This window comes from Natrix helvetica (assembly GCF_964273705.1).
Source record: "Natrix helvetica genome assembly, chromosome: Z".
NCBI classification, from domain to species: domain Eukaryota; kingdom Metazoa; phylum Chordata; class Lepidosauria; order Squamata; family Natricidae; genus Natrix; species Natrix helvetica.
The window spans coordinates 44,799,181-44,825,938 of record NC_138554.1 but is presented as its reverse complement, the minus strand read 5'-3'; the positions used below and the strand labels follow the sequence as shown (position 1 = coordinate 44,825,938).

Here is a 26,758-nt window from a genome sequence, read left to right as displayed (position 1 = left end):
ATACATAGACAAAGGCCCCCCTCCCAGCTTCTGAACATGCTCAGTGGTAGCCACGCGCCCACGCCGTCTTGCAGGGTCTTGGGCATCATGGCGGAGACAGAGGTCTCGCAAACTACCCGGATCCCGCAGACTAGCGCTCCTTCCTCCGCAACCTCCTCTGCAGTTACAACGCCGCCGGTAGTAGGGGGAAGCGGAGCGGGAGGAAGCACTAGTGACCCGGTCCGTCCAGGATTAAGTCAACAGCAGCGCGCGAGCCAGCGCAAGGCGCACGCGCGGAGCTTCCCGCGGGCAAAAAAGCTGGAAAAGCTGGGAGTATTTTCAGCATGCAAGGTACGGGGGCCTGGAGGAGACAAAAGAGTTTGGGACTGCCTTCGGGTGTGTGGACCAGCCATCGTTGGATATTTTCTTCCGGACAAGATCCTGTATACTTAAAAAAAAAAAAAACCCATGCAAATTCCTGCCAGTTCATGGGTTCAAGATTTTATTTATGGAACTATCATGTGCTCTGGGCCCTTCTCAGTAGCCGGCTTTGGGATATAAGGAGTTACTGTACAAATCTGTGGTTCTTTTGGCCTGTTCGGCTACTCTGATGGGCACTAGGTGACTCCAAAATCTAGACAGGTCTTTTGCACCCATTCTAACAATCGTCCCTTGACCAGCAGTAGTAGGAATTAGAAGCATGCACATTTTTGCATGCAAGGCATATAGTCTTTTACTTAGCTACACCTCCTCATCAATTTAAAATTTAAATCAACATACTGATTTTAATCACATCCATCAAATGCTTCCTGAGAATGAAGCTAATGAAGATACATTTATTTGTCTAAAAAAGAGAAATTCTGTTTGAGTTATCAAGATCTCAAATGCCACAGGATTTGCAACCTGATATCCTTAGTTTTAGACCATATTATTTACCTGATTTGCTCAAAATATATTAAATACATTTTTAAAAAATCACTGTGATTAGGAAAAAGCCCTCTATCAAAGTTAGATTTGACTTTTTCCCTTAATGAAAAGAAAACTAGCAGGCTGATAAAGTACTTTAAGAGGAAATAAAAGTATAGTGTGAGTTGAATAGAAGGCTTGATTTGCACAATATTCAACAGATTATAAAGTAATTTGCAGTGTTTATAGTGAACATATCTTTGAAGATACTTGCTGTGCCATGATGACAGTGTGGTGCCTTGGAGGGTGCTTGGCTGCACATACACACCTCTCAGCATCCCCTTAAAGAAGCTGTGTCTTTTCCTGACTTGCACTGTAGCATTCTGCATTCCGAGAGTACATATAACAATACACAGAGAGGGTAACTGAATGTATACAATAAGAACCATTAGTAGAGTCAAACAGGATGTTAACAGGATATGAAGTTGCATGCATTTTTCCACCTCAAGAAATATCACATTCACCCATTTTATCAGTGACAGTACTATGAGGAACAAGTGTACATGAGAGAAATCAATTTCTATTTTCTCAAAAGTGAGATAGAAATGCTATATGTATCTCTATAATCTTTTTGTGTTGAAAGGCCATTATTTTTTTAATAAAATGAAAAACAGAAAGTCAAAGACCTTTGAGAAACATTTCCTGCAATAATGCTGGAGTGATGAATCTTCCATACAGATTTACTTTATAAAGTAGCTTTGTGAGGCAGCACATAAAGATATACTAAGGAAGGAAAATTGTTACTTCTCCATGTATTATTGGAAGACAACTATTCCAGATCATTGCCTTAGTTAGCTGGAGCTCATAGGGAATAAAGTCAGAATTGCCAACTAATGTAATTTTTAGAAGTGAAATGAGAAATTGTACAGAGGGAAGGAACGTATCTATTTTAATATATTTTATTTAACTATATTAATTACACCAGTTTAAGCCCATGCATAGAATATAAATGTCTATGCAACTCCGTAAAATGAAACATGTTCTGCTGTAGAACTTATTCATAGAGATATTTGAAGTGTTCTTATCTCAATGTACTTACAGGTTCATGCTTGCTTTCTTAGTATTCCTAATTATATTTCCTCTAATACACAATTCTGCCACATTTTGTATAGTTCAAAAAACTGAACACACATAATGCACTGCCAGGAAGTCAGATAAAGGCTTTATACAGATAGTCCTTGAATTGTGATCCCAATTGAGCCAAATGTTTTGTTGCTAAGCAAGACAATTGTTAAGTGTGTTTTGTTCCATTTTATGACCCTTCTTGCCACAGTTGTTAAGTGAATCAATGCTGTTGTTTAGTTAATAACATATCGTATTTTTCAGACTATAAGATGCATTGGAGTATAAGACACACCAAGATTTTCAAGAGGTAAATAAAGTTTTCGCCCTCCAGAGTGCTCCTGTGGGCTAGGGAGACAAAACTGTTCCCCAGTCCCTAGGAGCACTTTTCAGACCTCCCAAACCCTCTGCGCATCCGTTTCTGTGAAAAATGGGATGGACAGGGTGGGGTTTCCAGAGGCCAAAAATGTTGTATTCAGTGTGTGCACCCAGAGTTTCGTCTTATACTCCAAAAAAATACAGTAGTTAAGTGAACCTGGCTTCCCCATTGATTTTGCCTGTCAGAAGATTGCAAAAAGTGATCAAATGCCCTCAGAACATTGCAACTGTCATAAATATATATGCCAGTTAGGAAGCAACTGAATTTTGATCATGTGACCGTGGAGGTACTGCAACTGTCAAAAATGTGAAAAAAGGGTCATAAGTTACTTTCTTCAGTGCTGTTATAACTTTGAATGGTCACTAAATGAATGGTTGTAACTAGAGGACTATCTGTACTATCAGTGTTGATTACTTTAGTTACCATACCTTTTTAAATTTTTACTGCTACTTCTTTTGTATATATTTATATCACACCATTTAATCCTATAGTATCAATATATTTTAAGTTTTACGGTCTAATATTAGTTTCAAAATTCACATAGATTTTAGTAAAACAGGTAGTCTTTGACTTAGAACAGTTCATTTAGTGAATTGTTCAAAATTACAATGGCAGTGAAAAAAGTGGCTTACGATCATTTTTCACACTTTGACCATATTAGTATCTCCATGATTGTGTGATCAAAATTCAGATGCTTGGCAAGTGTGTCCCAAAATCATGTGATCCCCTTTTGCAACCTTTGACAAGCAAAATCAATGGGGAAGCCAGTTTCACTTAACAACCGTGTTACTAACTTATCAACTGCAGTGCTTCATTTAACAACTGTGGCAAGAAAGGTCATAAAATGGGGCAAATGTCTCACTTAACAACATAAATTTGGAGCTCAATAGTGATCATAGGTTGAGGAACCACCTGTACAGTAATTTTATAGTTTTGTGTTACTAATTCTAATATTCTATAACTTTTTATATGTTGATGTTTTGTACCACACGTTTTATATTCTACTATAGTGGTTCTTAAGTAGTGTGCCATTGCACATAGGCTTGTTACTATTGTGCCACAAGATTTTTGTCACATTACTTTTAAAAATATTTTATTGTATTATATAATGCTTTGGTAAGACCACACTTGGAATACTGCATACAGGTTTGGTTGCCATGATGTAAAAAAGATGTGGAGACTCTGGAAAGAGTGCAGAGAAGAGCAACAAAGATGATTAGGGGATTGGAGGCTAAAACATATAAAGAACTGTTGCAGGAATTGGGTATTAATTTAATGAAAAGAAGGACTAGGGGTGACATAGCAGTGTTCCAATATCTCAGGGGTTGCTACAAGAAGAGGGGGTCATTCTATTCCCCAAAGCACCAGAGGGCAGGACAATAAACAATAGCTGGAAATTAATCAAGCAGAGAAACAACCTAGCACTAAGGAGAAGCAACTTAGCAACTAAGGAGAAATTTCCTGACAGAATAATTAATCAGTGGGAAAATTTGCCTCCAGAAGTTAAGACTGCTCTAACACTAGAAGTTTTTTAAAAAGAGATCGGACAACCATTTGTCTGAAATGATATAGACCTTCCTGCCTGAGCAGGGGGTTGGACTAGAAGACTTCTAAGGTCCCTTCCGACTCTGTTATTCTGCTCTGTTCTATTCCTATTGTATTCTGTTCTATTCCTATTCTATTCTACTTATATTCTACATAATTTGATACAATGCAGATATCTTTAAAATTGTATAATTTGCCCTCAGACCTTCCTTGTATTACATGTTCTATATAAAATTAATAACTTTCTGATGTGCCATAGAACTAGGGTTATATTTAATATTTATGCCATGGATTCTGAAAACCTTGAAATTATATATTATAATTTTATAGTCTCAATAAAAATTGTAATTATAAAACACACACATTTTAGTAAAATACTAATTTTGTAGTTTTTGTATTAATCATTCTAATTTTGTTATTTTGCATAGTTGGGAAGCTAGATTGTTCATAGAGGCAGTCATTGATTAGTGATTATCTCATTTAGTCATCATTCACTGCAAGGAGAATATACATTTGCACTAAAGTCACACTTATGATCTTCGCTTGTCTGAAAAATAAAGGAAAGTTGAAATAAGATCATAAGTGTAATTATAGTTTCTCTTAGTAACTGCTTTGCTTAATTATCAAATTGTTGGTTCCAGTTGTGGTCGCTAAATGAGAATGACAGTAATGCTAATATTAGTTTTGTTGGTCACTGACTGTTATAAAGGTAAGATTTCATTTGATTAAAATGCACTCACTTTTTTTATCACAGATCTCCTTGCTTCTTAGAATGCACCTCCAAAAGCAAAGGTGGCTTGGCCAATGAAAATGTTAACCTACGTCTTTATGTGTTCCGTGTCTTACATTCTGCCTCTGTTTTTCTCCCATCTCTGCAGGCTAATGACTCTTGCAAATGCAATGGTTGGAAGAACCCAAATCCCCCCACAGCTCCCCGCATGGATTTGCAACAAACAGTCACCAATCTCAGTGAACCATGCCGTAGTTGTGGACACACACTAGGTAACTACAGAGTCACTTACCATCCTCCACCACCACAATCTTCTCTCACTGAGACTGAAATATATGATTGACAGGAGGAGAGATTTCAAAATTGTGTCTACTACCATTAGCACAGATGTGCAGCATACTGACTAGGGAAAGCTGGGATTTGAAATCTAGGCATCTGAAAGTTTAAAGCAGGTTGAAAAGCATTGCTGTAAAACGCTACTAGCCAGATGAAAGATTATCTGCTAGAACCATAACACAGAGCCAGTAGCAGGGAAGTGAAAAGAGTAGGACACTTTTTAAAGATTGCAAAATATTAATTTGATATTGGCATATATTTGATATATTTCATTCAGGGTTGGGCCTGATTGGGACCTCCAAAGATGTCTTTTGAACGTGTTTGAATATTAGTAGTTCGGGTTGGTAGTTAGGCTGTTGGTTTGAGCTCTGAGCTTGGCAATTTGGTTGCAAACATTTCATCACCATTCGAGGAGACATCATCAGTGCGTTTTGAATTGTGCTCTGTCAGAACACAGATCTTTAAATACTTTCGAAAGAACTGCATCAACCACGATCCCGAAGATAGCATTTAAAATGAACAGATATCCCACAATGCAGCAACAAAATTACAACCCATTGGTTCACAAGAAATCGGACCACGTCTCAGTAACAACAGCCAGCCACTCAAACTACCCTGTTTTCCTGACGACCTCTCCAGATACTAAGCCCAATTGGGCTTTTGAGTGCATGCACGAAAATAAGCCATCCCTAAAAATATTGCAACACAGCAGCAGCCATGAGGTGACCACGCTCGCTGCCTCCTGCATCTCAAAAATAATAAGACCTCTTTTAAAATAAGTCTAAGTGTTTATTTCGGGGGCCAAAAGAAAATAAGACCCTGTCTTATTTTGGGGAAAACACGGTATCAAACAAGCCAAAACGAAACCGTGACTTAGAAACATCCAGATAACTCTAATCTTAATCTGCATCACACAGATGGTTCTTAACTACAGCCCAAAATCAGGTCATGACTCAGAAATATCCAAACAAACAATATTCAGACTAATTTGCATTGCATAAAAAGATATATACAAGCCTGTGTTCTGACAGACAAGTACAATTCAAAACACACTGACGATGTCTCCTACAACGGTGATGAAATCTTTGCAACCAAATTGCCAAACTCAGAGCTCAAACCAACAGCCTAATATCTTTGAACAGATTACTTCTTTCAACAAGCAATATTGTCTTGTCAACTCTTGACATTAGTGACAGCAGTTCTAGTTGGTTGGTAGATCAACCATTTATCTTCTTATGCATTAGCTTACTATTTTTCAGATACATAAATTTTAGGATGTAGTTTTGAAAAGTTTGTAATGATAAACTTGAACTGATTGCATTGTGTTATAGAACAGCGATGGCGAACCTTTTTTGGCTCGCGTGCCATAAGTGGGGGGAGCGCAGTGGGGTTGCGTGCGGGCGTGCCGCACCCATAATGCAATGTGCAATCCCCCCAGTGCGCATGCGTGCACTACAGGCGCTCCCCCCCCCCCATTTTTACATGCTTTTTTCACCCTCCCCAGGCTCCAGAGGCTTTATAGGAGCCTGGGGAGGGAGAAAACAGCCGCCCCCGGACGCCCTCTGGAGGCTTTAGGGATTGTCAGGAGGCTTCCCTGACGCCTTTCGGAGCACTCAAAACGACCCTCCGAGCAAACCGGAAGTGGCTTGGAGGTCGTTTTAAGCGTTCCGAAGGCTGACAAATGGCTCCGCGTGCCACCTCTGGCACGCATGCCATAGGTTCGCCATCACTGTTAGAGAATGTGTTTTTCTTCCTTTGTTATGACTTTCTATTTATAGGATTACTTTTTATTTGTTTGCCCTCCTATCCTGCTTATTTCTTGAAAAATACTACTTTAGGAGCACTGGGAAATCAGTTGGTGGTTACAGGGCTAAACACAAAGATAAAAAAAAATGAGAAAGGATCCATGGTAGGAAACAGCATTGCGCTTTTGAGGCAATGGAATTCTGGATACACCTGATTTTGTTTATATACCTATTTTAGAGAAAAAACAATTAGATCACTCATTATTTTCTTTTAAGTTAAAACTTTCTGAACTTGTGTATGATATCAGATGATCTTGTCATGTTAATTTTTTGTGTTGTTTTTATTTGGCTTTTTAAGAATAATTCAAATACTTCAATGCAATCTTCATAAAGAAAATTGAGTGTGTGTGTATGTGTGTGTACACACATATATGCATATACATCCTCTCAATAATCTTCCAAGTTGGATAAAAAGGGAGGTGATAGTCTAAGCCAGAATCATAAGCCAAAAACTGATCTTGACTTAAAATTCTGATCAGTTAGGAGAACAAGACTCTGACTAGAGTGAGAAGTTGTGAAGCTATAAAACACTAGTATTTTTATTTTCAAAAATAACTTTGTGCTTAACATAAAATTCCAGTAAGCATTCTTAAAAATAAAAATGGTGGGTGGGTGCAGTTTATTGTTTTAGATAAAATTGTACGCACCTTCCCAAAAAAGGGAGCGGAGAGATAAGCTGCAATATCAGGCCTGATTTATGTAGCCATTCCATTTTATGATTGACCATGATCACCATGGCAATCATCTGTTTTCTTTGTCAGTTTTGTATCACTTCTATCACTTTCATTAAACAAAGAGAAACATTAATAGACAGAGAACCAACAGAGTTCCTAGTTTAAAGAAGCTCAAAGCATGATCTGATTTTCTTGCCTACCTTTAGCTGACCATGTTTCTCATCTGGAGAATGTCTCTGAGGAAGAGATCAACCGTCTTCTGGGGATGGTGGTAGATGTTGAGAACCTCTTCATGTCTGTCCATAAAGAGGAAGACACAGACACCAAACAAGTTTATTTCTACTTGTTCAAGGTGAGGTAGGATTCTAGAGGACTTCTTTGGGATAGAAGCCTCTCTGAGGTCAACATATTCTAAATCAGCTATTTTTCATTGTTATGTCATTATTATGCAGATCAATATTAAAAAGTGCCTTGCTAATATTATCTGCTCACCTAGCGTGCTGGAGATACTTTGAATATGGGCCAGATGATTATTTTTTTTAATAGTAGCTTATATGCCTACCTTTGACCTGACTTTATTGGGGGCAACTCATTTTGGTTTACTTTTTTGGTCCTCTAGTTTTCTTGTGCTGCATCACCCAGAGTCTGCTGATTATACAAATCTGCCACTATTTAATATTATAAATAATTACTGAAATAAATAAAATGTCATTGAATTTAGCTTCTTAAATGAGTATGACTGTCTTGCATTTGTTCGGTAATGTTGGTTTCCTAGGGGGGAAAAAAGCTGCCTGGAAGACTCCTGGAGTAGGGCTGAAAGGCAAAAGGGAAGCAATATGCTCCCTCCCAAGCTCGAGGGTGTGTGTGTGTGTGCGTGCGTGTACACACGCACCTGCACACACACATCTTCGTTAAAAATATATATCTCCAAAATTATTTTTATACAACATGTCAACAATTGACCTGAAATATTTGAGGAAAAAAAGAAAGCACGCTCACAGTGTGTTTTAAATATGTGATGTTATCTAGAAAATTTTACCATTTAATAGCAATAACATTATGTAAGCTTACAAAAAGTATTAAAATCTATTGATACTTAAATACATTTTTTAAACTCAAGGAACTGAACAACTATGCATACAGCAAGGAGGTTTGTAAAAAAAAATTCTATAGAAAAATAAGGCACTGGATTTTTTTCTGGAATTTTTGCCCTTTCCATGCAAATATATTAGAATGAGCTTTGTATTTGCTTAAGTTTTTATTTATTTTCCCCTGGGCTCTTCCCCTTGACTTTTTTTTTATTTTTACTCACTTTTTGCTTGTTTCTTTGATGCAGGCAATGGTTGGCTTTAAATTACTTACATGATAATTAGAATTTGGTAGACATATAACTTCTTTCTAAGCCACTGCCTTAGACATTTGAAATGAATCAGATGATAAAACAGCCTGTGGAAATAATATGTGATATTGAGATTGGATTTGCTTTTCTTTTCTCTGAAGCTTCTAAGAAAATGCATTCTACAGATGAGTCGTCCAGTCGTCGAGGGCTCTCTTGGGAGTCCCCCCTTTGAGAAGCCAAACATTGAGCAGGTAAGATGCTGTATTTTTGCAGATGTTAAGATGTTAGCCTGATATTAAAGTCAAGTCTAATTCCCATTGGCGTGAGGGGGGGACGGAGGGACACAACAGGCATCATGAAGAAAGCATCTAGCCTTGCAGTCTCAGTTGACATGAGTGAAAAACCCAGACACTTTAAAAAATAGTCAGTAAAAGTAGAAAATAAATGTAAATTGATGAGCTATAATAATTTTGTCCTACTGCTAAAAATACCTGCTATTTCTGATGTTTACTTCCAGGGTGTCTTAAACTTTGTACAATATAAGTTCAGCCATCTACCTCCTAAGGAGCGACAGACCATGTTTGAGCTTTCTAAAATGTTTCTTCTTTGCCTAAACTATTGGAAGCTAGAAACTCCATCCCAATTCCGCCAACGCTCCCAAAATGATGATGTGGCAACATACAAAGTCAACTACACGCGGTGAGCCTAGGGAACAAGAAAGAGGGGAGAGCAAAGGGAGAATAAAGCTATACTTCTTGTCACCATTTGCTTTATAGATCTAGTTTTTGTTCCACGTGTATATAATGGTGATTTGGGAGGGCTTTTAGCAAATGCAGAACTCTGCTCTTTTTTCCCTAGGAGGAAAAAATCCTTCAAACTCCAGAAACTATTTTCTTTGTGTAATATAGAGACGAGGCACATTGGAACATTCTGATTTTGTTCAAGCACACGAGTTTATTGGGAGAGATGGTTCAGGAAAACCTAGAAACCTGTTAATACAGGTAGCTCCTTGACTTACAAAAGTCCCCCATTGACTGCTTGCTAGAAAGTCACAAAAGATGGTCCCTTGACCTTGGGACATTGCAACCATCATAAATATGTTGCCAAGCATCTATGACAAGTAGTCCTCTAGTTACAGCCATTCATTTACTGACCATTCAAAGTTAAAACAGCGCTGAAAAAAATGACTTCTGACCATTTTCCACATTTACAATCATTACAATATCGCCATTGTCATTTGATCAAAATTCAGACACTTGTCAACTGACGGTTGCAATGTCATGTGATCACCTTTTGCGATTTTCTGACAAGCAAAGTCAGTGGGGGAAGCCAGATTCACTTAACAACCGTATTACAAAACTAACAACTGCAGTGATTCACTTGGCAAGAAAGATCATAAAATGGGGCAAAATTCACTTAACAATTGTCTCATTTAGCAGCAGAAATGTTGGGCTCAAGTAGGATTGAGTTGAGAACTTTTAAAATATTTTTAAATCTACTCCCATCAGTCCCCAGTGGATATTGTCAATTATGGAGTCATATTATACTCTTCTGCCCTCAGATCTCTTACCTCAAATTAGTCTTTGCTTTTAATCAAGTGCAGATCGGCTAAAGGCTTTCTGGAATCCTAAACATGATCCTTGCTTTTCCCTCTTACTACTCACACTTCATGCTTTTCCAGGTGGTTGTGTTACTGCCATGTTCCTCAGAGCTGTGACAGTCTTCCACGTTACGAGACCACCCAGGTCTTTGGGCGCAATCTCCTCAAGTCCACTTTCACGGTTACTCGTAGGCAGCTACTTGAAAAATTCCGTGTGGAGAAAGATAAGCTGGTGCCAGAGAAACGTACCCTCATTCTCACTCACTTCCCCAAGTAAGACAAAAATTCAGAAAATGATAAGAGACTGTGTCGGAAGGAAACATAGAAAAGGCTTTTTTAGATGGATGAAGCCTAGTTCTTTTTGAGATGGTCAATTAGTGCAGAACTGTGCTATTGTAGGTTGGAAGGGAAGACGCATGCAGCAGTCGCAGGGTAAATAATCTTTATGGATCCACTTTATTTTATTTTATTAGCTCTGTTAGATAGCTTTCATTCAATTAGATTAGCTTTGAAGGGCTTCCATAAAGCAAAAAATGGTTTTGTGTGTGTGTTCTGTCTGTATATGTAACAGGTGAGAAACCACTGACCTTACAGTTCCTGCTGAACTAAGGCTCCCAGCATTTCTCATCATTGGTCATTTTAATTATGGCTACTGGGAATTATGATTCAACATCATCTGAAATACTTCAAATATCATGTTCCTGTCATATATAAGAGCCCAAGGTTGCAATGTGCATTTTAGCCTCTTATTTTTTTCATTTGCAAGCCAGCTGTATAAAGTAGAGTGTGCTTACCTGCACTTTTTAGTGGAGAGAAGGAAGAGGCATCGCAGCTTATAAAACCTACCCACTGCTGGTTTTTGAAGTAACGTTTGAGATAGTGAATTAGGCACCATTGAGTTGAGTTCAATTCTGTTTACTGTATGAATAAGTACTGACCTGTTTTTATAATAAAGTAGGATTTGAATGCCAATAAGTTGACATTAATTTAATTGGATTTCTGTGCTGATTTCTTTCCAATTCGTATCCAGATTTTTGTCAATGTTGGAGGAAGAAATCTATGGGGAGAGCTCCCCCATCTGGGAAGCTGACTTCACTATGCCTGCAACTGAAGGGGCTCCACTTGTACCCCGGCCAGGTATGTAATATTCCTTTTAGCTAAAGTAGTGCTTGTCGATATAGCTGTAAAAGCTATCAAACTGAAACCCTGATATAGTAAATTGAAATGCTCATTTGTCTGCCTGAGTAAAGCCTGCTGTGATTGACAGGCATTGCCTGAGATGACAGCCAGAGATACTCCTCAGTTCCAGTGATCTGGAAGTTGAAGTAGGGTTTTTTTGCATGCAAAACAGCCCTTACCCCAAGGTGTTTGATTGTTGAGCTACAGTGTTTTATGTCCCTTCTCCTCCGATGAAGTATAACATACAAAAACAGTTGTTATATTTATGGCAATGGTTCAACTCCTGCAGGTTTCAATTGTATGAATAAGATTTCAAGAATCCTTCAGTTTCATTAATCTTCTTTTGCATAGAAAACACGCATTTTTTTAAAAAAACCCACTGCAAACCAGGTAGCTTAGAGTGCAGGAAAACACATCTCGCCATCCAAGAAATTGTTTTTAGTCATCTTGAATTCAAGACTGGAGAAACCCTGCCATTTCTCCAAACAAAAAATGATCAATCAATTGAGGTATGAGAATAGACAAGTTCCCCAATATAAATTCATTATTATAGTTAACACATCTCCAAAGTTTTCTTCCTTTGGTAGTAGATTGCGATTTTATGCCTCGAAATAAATTAGAATTGAGGATGAATGACAAGTTGAAGAAAGAGGACAGTACATAGTTTGTTAGGGAGATTTTGATGAAATCTCCAATCAAAAATTAAATTGAATCTGAAGGTAGAGCTCTGTCATCATGTTTGAGAGCCTGGAACAGTGGGGAGATTTTATAATGGCTTTGTTGACCTTGCACAACTATGGACTTTGGCCTTGACCAGGAGTGAAATCAACTTATCATTGTTACCAGTTCGCAAATGTGAGCACATAGGACCTTCCCTGCATGCACAGAGCGTCAAAAATGGTACGTGATTATGTCTGGGCAAGTGGGCGGAGCCTCATGCCTCCACCGCTACTGGTTTGCCCAAACCGGATAGAACCAGATGAATTGCACTACTGCCACTAATCATTATTAGTTTTAAAGTAGTTATCAGTGTTTTATAAATTGTGTGTTTAACTTGTTTTCATTAGATTTAACTTGTTTTATTAGATGGTTGTTTAACTTTTTTTTTATTAGATTGTTGTTCTGATTGCTGTGAGCTACCCAGTCACTTAGATGAGATGGGTGGCCATACAAATAAAAATAATAATAAGCTTGATCTCGGGACCTTCATCAATTCATAATGAGATTGTTGCAAGCACTGCATTGGATAAATTCGCGTGTGCTATCCTGAGTTCCTCGCAGAAGGGATGGGATAAAAATGAAATAAGCTTTTGTGTGCAGAAGCTTGAGGAACTAAACAATCTCAATTGCGTCTGCAAGTCATAAAGTCTTCCTATTTTAATGCATACACTATTGCTGTCCCTTTGTCTTGTGTAGCTATCAGCACTGTTCCTGCAGCTAGCACTCCTTTGTTCAACAAATCTCTGAGCTGCAGCTCATCTTTGACATCTATTAATCTGGATGGGAGCTCACTGGATTCTGTGCCAGGTAAACTCCTTATGAGCAGCAAGGGAATGCTGCTGAAAGAAAAGCTTAGTCCCCATCATTTGAATGAATTTTATTAAAATTCTCTTTTCCTAAAGTGTACTGTTAAACTTGGAATATTTTTTTATTCTTTTGTTTTTGTTTTAAAAGAGCATTTAAAAGAACATTTAAGTCCGAAGACTTAAAAATATGGAACCAAATCCAGGCTAATGTCTAGCATGCATGATTTCTATAAACTATTGCTTCACCTCCCATATGCATTACATTTAGTTCTGATAATTTTGTGTACTATAGTTGTTTTTTTCCTCCCTCCCACACAGGTGAGAAAAGGAAGCTTCCAGAAAGTTTGACCCTTGAGGATGCAAAGAGGATTCGTGTGTTAGGCGATATTCCAATGGAGCTTGTGAATGAAGTGATGTTGACCATTACCGATCCGGCAGCCATGCTAGGGCCTGAGGTATAATTAGTTAATTGTCCCCATTTTTATTTGCATCTTAAAACACTGCAAAATCAGTCTTCAGTAGCTGCCCCGCATATTGCATTATGCAAATTAAAGAATGTATTGCCAGATCTGTATTTTTTCCAGCCCCTATCTAGGGGTGGGATTCAAAGATTTTAGCAACTGGTTCTCTGCCCAATTGCTGGGTGGGTGTGGCCGTGGTGTGCATGGCCTACTTGGCCTCCTGCACCACGGAAGGGTGGGGAGGCTTTTTGATCTCTCCCCAGGCTTTGGAGGCTTTCCTTGAGCCTCCAGGGGGGTGAAAATGGCCTCCCCTGGGCAAGGTGGGCGGGGCTAGCCAGTTCTTGCAACTACCGGTTAGGCAAACCAGATATAAAATTAGCATCCTGTTCGCCAGAACTGGCTGAATCCCACCCCCTGCCCCTATGCCAGGATCTTATTTAATTTTTTTTAACTTTTTATCAAAAATATAACAGAAACCCCAGTTTAATTAAGTCTGCTAAATGGAGGTCTGCTAACTCAAGGTTTTAATTTTAAAGGTTTTAACTTTTTTTTTAAAAAAAAAGGTTATCTGTATAGATTTAAAAGGATAAAAGTAATCCGTATAGGGGATGAAACCTTCCCTATATTAATAACTGTCAGTCTACCTTTGTCTCTATATTTTGGGTATTGCCTTTAATTCTTTTCCTTTTTTTACCAGAATGTTTCTTTTGCTTGCAGACTAGTCTCTTGTCAGCAAATGCAGCCCGGGATGAGACAGCCCGCCTAGAGGAACGGCGTGGCATCATCGAATTCCATGTCATCGGCAACTCACTTTCTCAGAAATCAAACAAGAAGATTCTCATGTGGCTGGTTGGGCTGCAGAATGTTTTTTCACATCAGCTGCCTCGAATGCCCAAGGAATACATCACCCGCTTGGTTTTTGACCCGTAGGTTTGGGATTGCTATTAGAAAGAGTGACGGTTGTGTCTTGGGTATCATGTGAACAACGTTTAAATGTTATGATATTTACATAGTTACTTACAAAGCACAATTAAATTATTTTAAAGTAAGCAAAATATCTTTACAATCTCCAAGGCTTTTGAGCACCCTGATGTTTAGAAATTGAAAGTTGTAGAATTTGGCATGCCCTAGTAAGTTCATGTACATGGCAGCCATAGACACTCAAGTCCCTGGAATTAGGGTGATTGTACCAGTGGTGGGTTGCAGGTGGTATGATCCGGTACGGGTGTACCGGAGCCAGCCTGGAGCACCGGATATTGTTCCGGTACGGTGCTCCGGAGAGCCCACCCACTCGCCCGTGCTCCTTACTGGTGTTTCAAGGCTTCTGCGCTTCCAGCAAAGCGCATGGCGCATTCAGCACCTGTGCGATGCTCCGCAGAGCAGCTGGAGTGTTGGGGAAGTGATAAGACGCAAGCGTGCGCTGTGTGCGCCCATGAGGATGCCGCCAACCTCATACCGGTTGGAACGGGATTTAAAACCCACCACTGGATTGTACATAAACTAGTTCTAATAGGTTGAGGATAAAGGCTTATAAATGAATAAGGAATTGATTGTCTGAATAAATAAATAAATAAATAATCAAGAGGATCTTGGAATCAAGATAAAGTATAAAATGTTTTCCCTATCCATATTTAGTATATAAAATGTTTCTACTTTCAAAAATATACAGCTTTGCTTTATCTCTCTATCTCTCTGTCATGTATTGAGCTCTATTTTCTGTAATTACATTAACCTTTTAGTAAACAGGTTATACAGAGCTTGAGATTATGTTATTCTCTGCAAAACATTTTTTGAATTACATCTTCATGAGCTGGAACCCTGATACTATCTGTTGGGAAGGCATTGGTTCCTTTGTAAAATGGTTGCAATGGGAGACCCAACTGTCCTAATCAAGTCCTAATTCTGTTTGCTGCAACTTTAGCTCCATTGCACGTACAGGTAGTCCTTGACTTACAGTATTTTATTTAGTGACTGTTTGAAGTTACAGTGGCACAGAAAAAAGTGACATGACTGTTTTCACACATATGACCTTTGCAGCAACCCAGTGGTCATGTGATCAAAATTCAGACACTTGGCAACTGACTCTTGTCCTGGGGTCATATGATCCCTTTTTGCGACCTTATGACAAGCAAAGTCAAGGGGAAAGCCAGATTCACTTAACAACCATGTTACTAACTTAACAATTGCAGTGATTCACTTAACAACCGTGGGAAGAAATGTCATAAAATGGAGCAAAATTCATTTAACAAATGTCTCAATTAGCAACAGAAATTTAGGGCTCAGTTGTGGTCGTAAGTTGAGGGCTATCTGTATTCTTACAGATTTTTTTTTTCACTGACCAAATGGGCATGCTTCCAAATGAAGTATTGGACTGCAGCCATCTGACATTATTATTATTTCATTTCAGTCAGCCAGATGTTCAGACTGGATCTGACATTTTTGTCTGCCTATTGAGTCCTTTCCAAGAATATGGGGTAGGCAGATGTGGATCTTTGATGATTTGCAAGTCTTCGTATTTTTTGTTATCTTCTCCAGTTCTTTCTCTTCTATGCTGCTGTCTCAGATACTACTGTGTCCTCTATCCAGACTTTTTGGTCTTTCTTATCAACAACTGTTAAGCCTGGAGGGTTACGTGGCAGGTGCCTGTCTGTCTAAAGTCCCAGACCACTTTAAGGTCTTCATTTTTTGTTACTTCCCCTCCTTTATGGTCCCACTAGTTTTGTTGCAGGCAAATAGTATTTCTTGTAGATCTTCCAATGCATCATTGTGGCTACTTTGTCATGCCATTGTTTGTAGTCTTGCAGCAGCTAACCAGGTGGGCCATTGTTTCCTCAGCTTCTTTGCAGAGGTGGCACTTGGTATCTGTCACAGTCTTCTTGATTCTGGCTTTGTATGTATTTGTTCTTAAGGAGTGGCTGTGTGCAGTCAGAAGTAGTCCCTCTATACTTTTCTCCTGCTTTCCTGCTTTTAGCCATTGCCAGGCCTTGTTATTATCTGCTTTGCCTGCTACTTTTTTAATGTATTGGCTATGTCATGCTTTGTCTTCCCGTCTCTCTTTTTTGTTCTTTATTTGGTATTTCTAGTAGACCTATTTACTAAGCCTTCCTGGTATACTAGCTTTAATGCATTCTCTTCACTGTCCTACATATATTCTTCCAATCCTTTTTTTTTAAAAAAACTGTCTGATGTAGTCTACACCCACCTATTTTTCTTGGTAAAGTACACTTTGTCAGTGTCACTCGGAGTTTGAAAAGCATGATTCATTTTCATTATTTTTCTAGTCTTTCTATACAGGGCTTTTAGTTCTGCTTGAGTGCAGTCTGCTTTTCCAGTGCCTGGAATTGCCCAGGTGATAATTGCCTCAATGGTATTTCCTCCCCTGAGTTTGGAAGTTTAAGATCATCTTCATTCCATGCTACATTTATTTCTAAACTTTTTCTTAACTTCTGTGTGCTTGATGTTGTCAACTTGAAGGATGCCCAGCTATTTGCAGTGATCATCTTCATCCAGACTCTTGATATTATTTGCACCTTGATTCCTTCCGTTTTCATTCTTTTATAGGATTTGATATGCCACACTCACTGTTTGATGGCACATTTGTCCAGTCCAAATTCTGTTGCAATAACTTGACTGTATATATGGATAGTGTTGAGCAGCGATTCTATTTCAGATTTGTTTTTCCATACAATTTCCATGTAAAGGAGGTGGGATAACTTGAACTGAGCTATTCAGCATTCTTGACAAAGGAATCAGTGAAATGGCACACAATAGTGATGATACTGAATTTCCTTGGAAGAGCCTCTTGATATTAATCTCTCCCAATCTATCTCCATTGTCTAGCAACCATATCTCCCATTGTGCCATCTATCTTTGCACAAAGCTTCTAATGTTTCTGTTGATTCCTGTTATTTCTAGACAGTTGATTATCCAATCATGTGGCTCAGATGCCTTCTTGTAATCAGTCCATGGTACTTTCAAATTGGCCTTCCTTGTCTTGTAGTTTTCCAAAATAATCTTGCCGATTAAGAATTGGTCTTTTATTCCTCTGCTGTTTGGGCAGTTTCTTTTCTGCTTAGGTTGACAAAACTTGTTTTCAACTAGATGCTGTTGGACTGCATCAACTACCACACCAGTTAGCAATTTGAAAATTATTGGTAAAGTAATTTGCCTATACTTGCCTGAAACTGCCTCTTTTGATGGGTTTTTCATTGTCAACTAGGTTTTGCCACAACTTAGCCATTCTTCTATTTCATCTCCTTGCAGCATATTGATAAACTGCTTGGCAACAAGTGGATATAGACGAGTCAGATGTTTCAACCAAAATCCATGCAATTCATCTTCATTAATTCTTGATCTTCCTTGCCCCTTTCTCCACCATTTCTGCTATTATTACAAGAGGCAGATGAGTGGGTGCCTGGTTTCTGAATGAAAATAATTATATAGCTGTGCTGGCTTCCTCTACTGCCAATTCCCCCTGATTTGCCTCTGTAATCTGAGTTATATCTGTCAAGACTTTGATTTCTTTGCCCTTTGCACTTCTTTCAATTCTGCTTCTGTGAATATTTCATTTAATATTATAAATGGATGTTAATCTCTGTTTTGTTATTTCTGATTCGGGATGTTGTTTTTTCCAGAACCGAAGCATTTGTTCCAAATACCCTCTTCTTATTGGATTTCATATGTAATAACAGATCATTATTTATTTGTTTTCAATTGCTGTATATTTGCAATGGGTAAACACCTTTCCTTCCACCATAGCTAAATGTCTATGGAGATTCTCAGTCATCCAGGTCATGGTTGTCCCAAAGGTGCTTTTTTCCAAGAGACAACTGAACTTTCTGGTTTTTCTTTGAAGACGTTTCGCTTCTCACCCAAGAAGCTAAAGAAGCTTCTTAGATGAGAAATGAAACGTCTTCAAAGAAAAACTAGAATGTCCAGTTGCCTCTTGGAAAAAAGCACCTTTGGGTTTCCTTACAATAGTCTTGTGCTGGTGGTTTGGCCCTAGTTGCTCAGCCAACAGTCCTGAATTCTGTAACCCATTTTTCACCAGATATCCAGGTACTCCAACAATTCTAGTGCAATTTTTGATGTGGCAACCAAAACAATATGTGTTTCTCTAATTTACATCTCAATATATTTTTATGGGAGAGGCCCTTTTTGTCTGATTCCTTTGAAGAGACCTGTCCAGTATGGCTCAACCTCTGGCATAGTTGTCATCTTCCTGAGAGCACACAAGACCACAATCACATCAATGCCTCAACAAAGGATGTTATTATGATTACTCTCACAATCAACCAGAAGTTTAGCTTAGATTTGATGTTTATCTATCAAGTCCTTCCCAAGGACTCGTGTAGGCAGATGTCGTTTGATTGTGTTAAAGGTATGGAAGGTGGATTTAAGCTGCTCCAAGGAAAGCTGCATTTTGCAATTGACTGATGGTGATTTTGTCAATGCCAGGAATGTTCCTGGTATTTTGAGATTGCACACAAGTGCTTATTCCTATTGGTACAAGCCTTTTACTTTTCATATTTCGTTATTTTTCTCTATTGGTAACGTATTATAATTGTCCACTTCCATGGACTGTGGGTGACTGACTAATAAAAATGCAAAATAATAAAAGCTGTTAAAAATATACAACACTACGGGCACCCTGGACTAAAACAACAAAGGCCCCATGAACATATCAATCTTAGGCTTGAGATCAAAAGCAGGTCTTGTGTGCTCTGAGCAACACCAAAAGAGAGATAATAGTCTATGTCTTTGGAGAGATATTGTTTATATTCTAACAAAGTATAAGGAGCCCACTTGGGGTTTAAAGGTATTGTTGAAAGAAACATAGTCCTGGAAATGGCTCTATGCAAAACTCCCAACTTCCTGATTTTGAAAGCCTTTTTTGTTTTAAATGTAAGACGTAAGGTAGAGGAGGAAGCATGGCAGCTCAGTAAGTGAGAGATCTGTGGAAATAGTGGTGATCCTAGGTGACATAAAGACTCCCAGAAAGAAATGGTTGCAGCTGGGAAATAAGTTCTATGTCAGCTAGAATTGTTAATGAAACTAATTCAGGTTTATAATAGGGTAAATGGTTGGGCATTGCTGTATTCCCTTCATACATCTCAAAAAGATGAAGGATGAAGCAGGGGTGTCATTCTCAGTTTGTGCTCATCTCTCTTTCCAATACAAGCTTCTCTTTCTGCTGCTTATTTTCTTGGCAGCAAGCACAAGACTCTGGCGTTAATCAAGGATGGTCGAGTGATTGGCGGGATCTGCTTTCGGATGTTCCCAACACAAGGATTCACTGAGATTGTCTTCTGTGCTGTCACATCTAATGAGCAAGTCAAGGTAAGGTTGTTTTGAGATGCCTATGACATTCTTCAGGGTTTAAAACAGGTTCTAAACTAGTAGTTGAGGGTCAGCTACTATCGGCTGGGTTTCTTCCAACCAATCATATAGGGAACTCTCATTGTTTATATCAGTGATACAAGAATCAGAATAGGGCAGAGAAAGCCAGCTCCAATTTTGTTTTCTAATTTCAAAAGACCAAAGTGTGAAGAGGTGACACTCATTGGTTGTTTTTAAATATAACAGCATCCTTACTTGCCCAAACTGGCTTATGGGAGGTGCTAAAATCTTCATAGACTTTTCTGTGCATATGTACTGCATTTGGACATTGCAGCAGAGTCTCAGGATTTATTCTCAATGGATTAACTTTTTTTTTTTTAGTGGGAGTGCTAGAAACTCAACGCCTTCTGACTCTGATTTCAAATTGGGTTTGAAAACTGCAACAAGGGAGAACTAGAAGAAGCAGGATGTTCAAGTCATAGGAAGTAGGAAGCCATAGAGCAGGGGTGTCCAAACTTGGGAACTTTAAGACTTGTGGACTTCAACTCCCAGAATTCTGAGAGTTGAAGTCCACAAGTCTTAAAGCTCCCAAGTTTGGACACCCCTGCCATAGAGGATGTAATTGAGGAGTGGGAGGCAGCAAATGAATGGAGAGCAAGAGTGTAAAAATATTTAGAGGCATAAAAAACAATTAGAAGCTGATGTAGAGTTTAAAATTCTGCGTGGGAAACGATATGAGTTTCCTTTTACAATTAATATTCAAGGCAGGAAAAGGATACATTCAAGGGCATTTTTGCACTATCTGGAATAAGTCACATTTAATTCTCTGACATTTTCTTCAGATGGTGTTGCAATGCCTCTCCCGTGCTTCTCAAAAGAATCAAATAAAACACACTGGCATGGATCCAGTACTTATTATCTTCAATTGTGCAGAGTAGTTCATAGAGTTAGACTAGACTTAGACAGTGTTGGATAGTTGGTATTTGTATCTTAGGAACGCAGGCATTCTCTTAAGAGCATTAGGCAAACCGTCATCATGTTAAGCGTAATATGAGGCTGTGGAACAAAGCATGTTATTTGAACAGATTAGTTGTTTTTTTGTTAAACTTGGAGTAGGATTTGTTAAACTTGGAGTAGTGTTCTGTAGCAACTTTTGACACTTTTGGTAATTCCTTTTAAGAAGTTAATCATCCGTGCTTCACATTTTCCATATTAAAACCTTTTGTAATTGTTGTTATTGATAACTATATTTATTGCCTCATATTTCTATACAGGATATTATTCACCTCAGAATTAACTTCTATTTGATTGCAAATCACATAAATTTGCTTCCTTTATGAATTTTCAGCTACTGAGGTAGAGGATCTGAGTTTGGGCCTACTCTTAAATATTTACTCAGTTAAGACATCAGTTTGCTTCATAGAGTAGTTGTGAGACCAAAAGGTGATGGTTGGAAAAATCAGGTAGGTCGTCTTGCGCTCTGGAAGGAAAGATAAAATATAAATGCAAAGATAGAAAGAGGATCATTCCCAGATTTTGTCCTGATTATTTCTCACCTTTTTCTTCTTCATTTCTTTGAAGGGCTATGGGACTCATCTTATGAATCACCTGAAGGAGTACCATATCAAACACAGCATCCTCTACTTTCTCACCTATGCAGATGAATATGCCATTGGCTATTTCAAAAAGCAGGTACCACACCATTGTTGATGAATTCTATTCAGAACTGGCTTTTGGTTTAGCTATAGGGGACACATTTGTAAAAAGGCCTTGTTCTCCTCCTAAGCCTATGGACATAATTGCTAATATAGCTGCATTCACATGTCATGTTAAATATATTAGGTCAGATTAAATGGTTTATTTATTGGTACTATACATCATGTTTAAAAAGTGCAAATTTCCCTCAGAGAGTGACTCTGTGCCACGTACAAATAAACAAGTACTTACGGTTTATAAAATAGAAAATGTAAAAGGCACAAGGAGCCATAAGCTTTCCATGCTTTCTTTCTTTACACCCGTATGGATAGGGAAGGAGATTTCTTTTCCACTTTTGCATCACCACATCTTTGCTCTTACTTCAACCTATGAGCATCTGAGGATAAGTAATATATAAACTGGACTTGATTTTCAGCCAGAACTAATCCCAATCGCTCAGAGTTTCAGAAATGCAACTTTGTGGATCTTCACTCAAAGCTCATTGTTTTTTACAAGATATAAAAAATTTAGCCATAAATTTGTGGCTAACATGATCTCTAAAGCAGGCCCTAATTTATCTCGTCATAGAAATATTTATTTGAGGAAATAATTTTAATTGAAGTTTCTGTGTTACTTTACAAAGGTGATTTATCTAAATCGGATTCTAAATTGGTGTCATTCATTTAAAACAAGTGGGGTAGTTAGGTGCATATGTATCAGCCTTCCCCAATCTAGTATTCTTCAGTTATTTTGAACTATAATCCCCCACCACTTTGGCTAGGAATTATGGTATTAACATTATCATAGGTCTAGGAATCATTAAATGGGATAAAGCCAATGTGACAAAAAAATTTTCTTCTTAAATGTGTCTAAAACTTGGGTCCCTAACCCTTGGGTTCAGCCCGGTATTGCGCCATGGCCAAGCGGCAGGCAAGGGCGTGAAACATTCCCCCCCCCCCCCCCCCGGTGATGCTGCTGCTGCTACCTGGCCACAGAGCCGGAAAGGTTGGAGACTGATTGTGTAAAAGATACAGTTCACTATTATACAATTCTGTAACTTAAGTGTAGCTTCCATGAACCCCTCACCCCCCCCTCAATACATTCTTGAATACGATGAGGAAAATGAGCTGGATCCATACTTTAAGCAGCAAGAAAGAGATGAAGCACCTTTTCAGAATAGGTCAGTTATATTTCTCACTGCTGAATTACATTTAGCTTATTCTGGAGAATGAATAGGTCTCTTCTCTGTGGCATTCAGGGGTTTTCAAAAGATATCAAGGTCCCCAAGAGCCGCTACCTTGGCTACATCAAGGACTATGAAGGAGCCACCCTGATGGAATGTGAGCTAAATCCTCGGATCCCTTACACGGAGCTTTCACACATTATCAAGAAGCAGAAGGAGGTGAGGGGCTGGGGTGGAAGGAGGGGACATCTCTACTGGACCCACCTCTTGATTCCTGTTAACTATGTATGGACCATCTTTATTACTAATTCACACTGCTGAATGCCTCTCTCTCTCTCTCTTCCTCCCTCGCCCCCTCTCCCTCATGGACATATGCAAATTTGGCTTTGACTTTGGGTGCTGAATATTCCCTAATAATTGCCTTTCTCTCTCTATAGTCCTAAATAGCCTCATCCATTTTTTCCTCGATTAAGCCTTTAGGGATATAATCAATCATATTCCTTTCTTTATCCTATCTATATTTCCCTCAAATTTCTGCCTCTCCTTTTTATTCCCTTTTTATTATTTATTTTCTTATATGGAAAACACGTTCCGCAGAGTTAAGTGACATATAACTGACACAGACTTACTCTTGTGGTAAGAATTTGGCTCCCCTCCCTCAATGAAGGAAAGGTTTCTGTTCCACTTTGCACAGGAAGAGGTAATGTTCATAACTGCTCTCTTTGAATCTTCCCATAGGGGAGGCCTTCCTGCCTATGATAGTCCTTTCATGTTTTTGTAGGCATAGTTGAATTCCATTTTTTCATAAATTTTTCAGCCAACATAGCCTGTAACCATGCATGGTAGATGCTGCACAATAATCCTCTCTATTCTTCCTCTCAGATTCAGCTTCTCCCTGTTTGTTTGCCTGCCTGCCTTTTCAACTTTTTCCTAACACCTTGACACTGCTCGGCTTGAAGGCTGAACTAGGAATTGGCCAGGAAGTAGATTCCTAGCTGCACATCTGCCTGCTCTGTCTAAGAGATGCTTAGCCTGTTTCATTGCCCTGATTTTGCAGAAGCATCCAGGGATGACAGTGCAAGTCATGACACTTTCTGGTTCTTCCCACAGATTATCAAGAAGTTGATAGAGAGAAAGCAAGCCCAGATCCGTAAAGTCTACCCTGGCCTCACTTGTTTCAAAGAGGGAGTTCGACATATCCCGATTGAAAGCATTCCAGGCATCCGTGAGTTGAGCAAGGCTTATACCTGGGAGGACAGGTGTGATTATGCATTCAGTGAACGTTAATAAAGCCAGAAGAAGAATTGACATGATTTTAGCTGTGTCCTCTTCCCACATTCGATCCTTCTGCTGTGTTTGCTCCTAATCTCTTAGGAAGCAGAGGAAGGAAACTGTGTTAATATGATTTACGGCAGTGGGAGGATTAGGTCCAGATTCAGATTTATGTGTCTGGCACAAAGAATAGGTATTTATCCAAAACTTTTCTCTTGCTTGCTTTTGTGTCCTGTATTTTCTTTATCCCAATTAGCACTAGTAATAAATGAACTGCCTTAAAAAAAAACAAATTAGCTCTGGTCTGTGTTTATAATAAGTGATATTTTCTCTCTCTCTCTCTCTTTCAGGGGAAACAGGCTGGAAGCCTCTGAATAAAGAAAAAGGGTAAGCCATGTGGCACTTTGTGTTCTTTTCTCACCCACACATATCCCCACAACGTTTCTGCTTGTTTTTTTTTAACATATTGGTCTTCCTTAATGAGTTTGGTAGAGGACAATTAATATAGAGCAGGCAAATGTCACAAAATCCTCTAAAAGTTCTTTTGTCTGTGGAATGATGTAATAAGACAAAAAGAAACATCACTAGGCAGGAGTAGCTTTTTCAAATCTAAATAAAGAACAGCTAATGATTTAATGCTTACTGCCTGATGCATTCAAGGTAGTGAATCCATTTACTTTAGAAATTAAATTAAATTTTAAATGATGAAAATTGGTCACATAGTCAGCCAGATGTTTAGACTGATTTGACATTTATCCACCTGTCGAGTCTTTCTCAAAGACTTGGGTTTATTATTGCAATTACTTTTATCCTCTCCCTCCTCTCCCCCCCTCCCTCCCACACATACACACACACACTGCTAATATTCCTTTCCCTTCCTATTTTCACAACAACTCTGAAATGGGTTGAAGTGGGAGAGTGATTGGCCTAAACTAAAGTTACTCAGCTGGTTTTCAGGTCTACAGCAGGCCTAGAACTCAGTCACCTGGTTTCTAGGCCAGCCATTCAATCATGATGCTAGACGGTAAAATGGACAACTTTTTTATGCTAATACTTTGATTCTGGCACCAACAAATTTGTCAGAATTAACAACATTCTGCTTGAAAAGTTTGCTGTTCTTGGTATAGCTTCTTTTAGCTTTTCAAGAATGTCTTTCAAAATGTCTTCCTCAAACTGAAGCTCTTTAAATATGTTACTACATTAAACCATAGGTTCATCCAGAAGCTATTATGATCTTATGAAAGTTGGTATAATCTTCACTTTTCTAGAGGGCATCCAGTTGCAGTTGTCTTGGTCCTTTTTAGATTATGCAGATTTCTTTATAATACTCTGTAGCTCTTGCAGTTTCTAATATTTTCATCACCAAAATCACCACCACTCTTGTTTTAAAAAATTTCCTTCCAGAAAGGAGCTCAAGGATCCAGACCAGTTGTATACTACTTTGAAAAATCTTCTTGCCCAAATCAAGGTAAGCGGGACTCCAGGATCACTTGGAGTATAAATAGGAACTTTTCTCTAATACAAGAGCCACAGTCAAAATGAACTGTAGTTACTCAATGATGTGGTGTCTAGACAAGTAAAACTTGCCAAACCTTTCCTGAAAATTTTGCCCTGATCTGTGAACAGTGTAGACAGAAGTAGATTTTGAATAAAGACAGTCCTCGGTTAATGACCATTTGTTCAGAGATTGTTGGAAGTTAACATCAGCCCTGAATGGGTGGTACTTATGACTGATCCTCAAGGTTCCAGCTGTCACACAGTCCCATGGCTTCCCACAAGTAAAGTCAGTGGGGAAGCCAGCAGAAAAAGTCACAAGTCAGTTCCTTTCCTGGCAGCAGCCGGCCCCAGTCCTGTTGCACTAGCATTGTGCCAGCAACCTACACACCTTTGGGTACCAACCCCTACCATGGTAGCAGCCATTGATTTGCCCTCTGGCCTGCTTGCAAATCACATGAGGCTTGCAACTTCCTCCTGGCTTCCACACTGACTTGCATTGTTGGAAGCTGGCAGGAAATTGCAAGAAGATCCTTGTTTAATGACCTGCGATTATTGCTTAACAATATGCTTAGGATTGACATTGCTAAGCAATGAAGTCACATGATATCTCACATTACAACCACATCTCTTAATTATGGAAATTTTAATCAAGGACTACCTGTAGCTATTTTAATTTTTTTTAAAGTACAAGCAGAATATATATTAATTGATTACAGTACAAATAGATAAAAGGCCAATATATGTTAGGGAAAGCAAAACATCTAAACAGTGGTAACAAACGGTATTTTTGAGAATAACCTTGGGTCAGATTTTTTGTGAAACTTTTTTAGCAAAAAGTTAAACTAAAATATTTAGAATGTGAAAAGTATATTTCTGGCAGGAAACTTTCTTTCTGCCAGAAATACTTTCCCTTTCTCCGTTTTTCCTTTGCCTATCCAACAGCAGACCACTTCTATGTCTCAAATACCTACAGGCTACATTATGAATACTGACTGATTTTAGTAAGGCATGGTTTTAGTTTCTGGTTTATTTTAAAAATTATTTATTACTCAAGTTGCTGTCTGTCTATCCCTATCAGACCCATCCTAGTGCATGGCCATTTATGGAACCCGTGAAGAAATCCGAAGCTCCTGACTACTATGAGATTATCCGCTTTCCCATTGGTAGGTAGCTAGATATGGATTTTGCCTG

The 26,758-nt window shown here is 38.7% G+C and overlaps 1 protein-coding gene across 1 annotated transcript in view; it reads left to right on the top strand.

The window, feature by feature from the left end:
- Positions 1–26,758, top strand: part of KAT2A (lysine acetyltransferase 2A) — a 29,363-nt gene continuing 2,605 nt past the window's right edge. Inside the window, exons 1-17 of the mRNA XM_081970827.1 lie at positions 1–330; positions 4,810–4,933; positions 7,683–7,828; positions 8,977–9,066; positions 9,333–9,514; positions 10,497–10,688; positions 11,446–11,552; positions 13,011–13,121; positions 13,439–13,575; positions 14,299–14,507; positions 19,794–19,920; positions 21,502–21,612; positions 22,874–23,017; positions 23,909–24,023; positions 24,421–24,457; positions 25,475–25,538; positions 26,646–26,730. Coding sequence (XP_081826953.1) covers positions 37–330; positions 4,810–4,933; positions 7,683–7,828; positions 8,977–9,066; positions 9,333–9,514; positions 10,497–10,688; positions 11,446–11,552; positions 13,011–13,121; positions 13,439–13,575; positions 14,299–14,507; positions 19,794–19,920; positions 21,502–21,612; positions 22,874–23,017; positions 23,909–24,023; positions 24,421–24,457; positions 25,475–25,538; positions 26,646–26,730 — 2,275 coding nt within the window. The 5' untranslated portion in view covers positions 1–36. The remainder of the gene's footprint in view (positions 331–4,809; positions 4,934–7,682; positions 7,829–8,976; positions 9,067–9,332; positions 9,515–10,496; positions 10,689–11,445; positions 11,553–13,010; positions 13,122–13,438; positions 13,576–14,298; positions 14,508–19,793; positions 19,921–21,501; positions 21,613–22,873; positions 23,018–23,908; positions 24,024–24,420; positions 24,458–25,474; positions 25,539–26,645; positions 26,731–26,758) is intronic.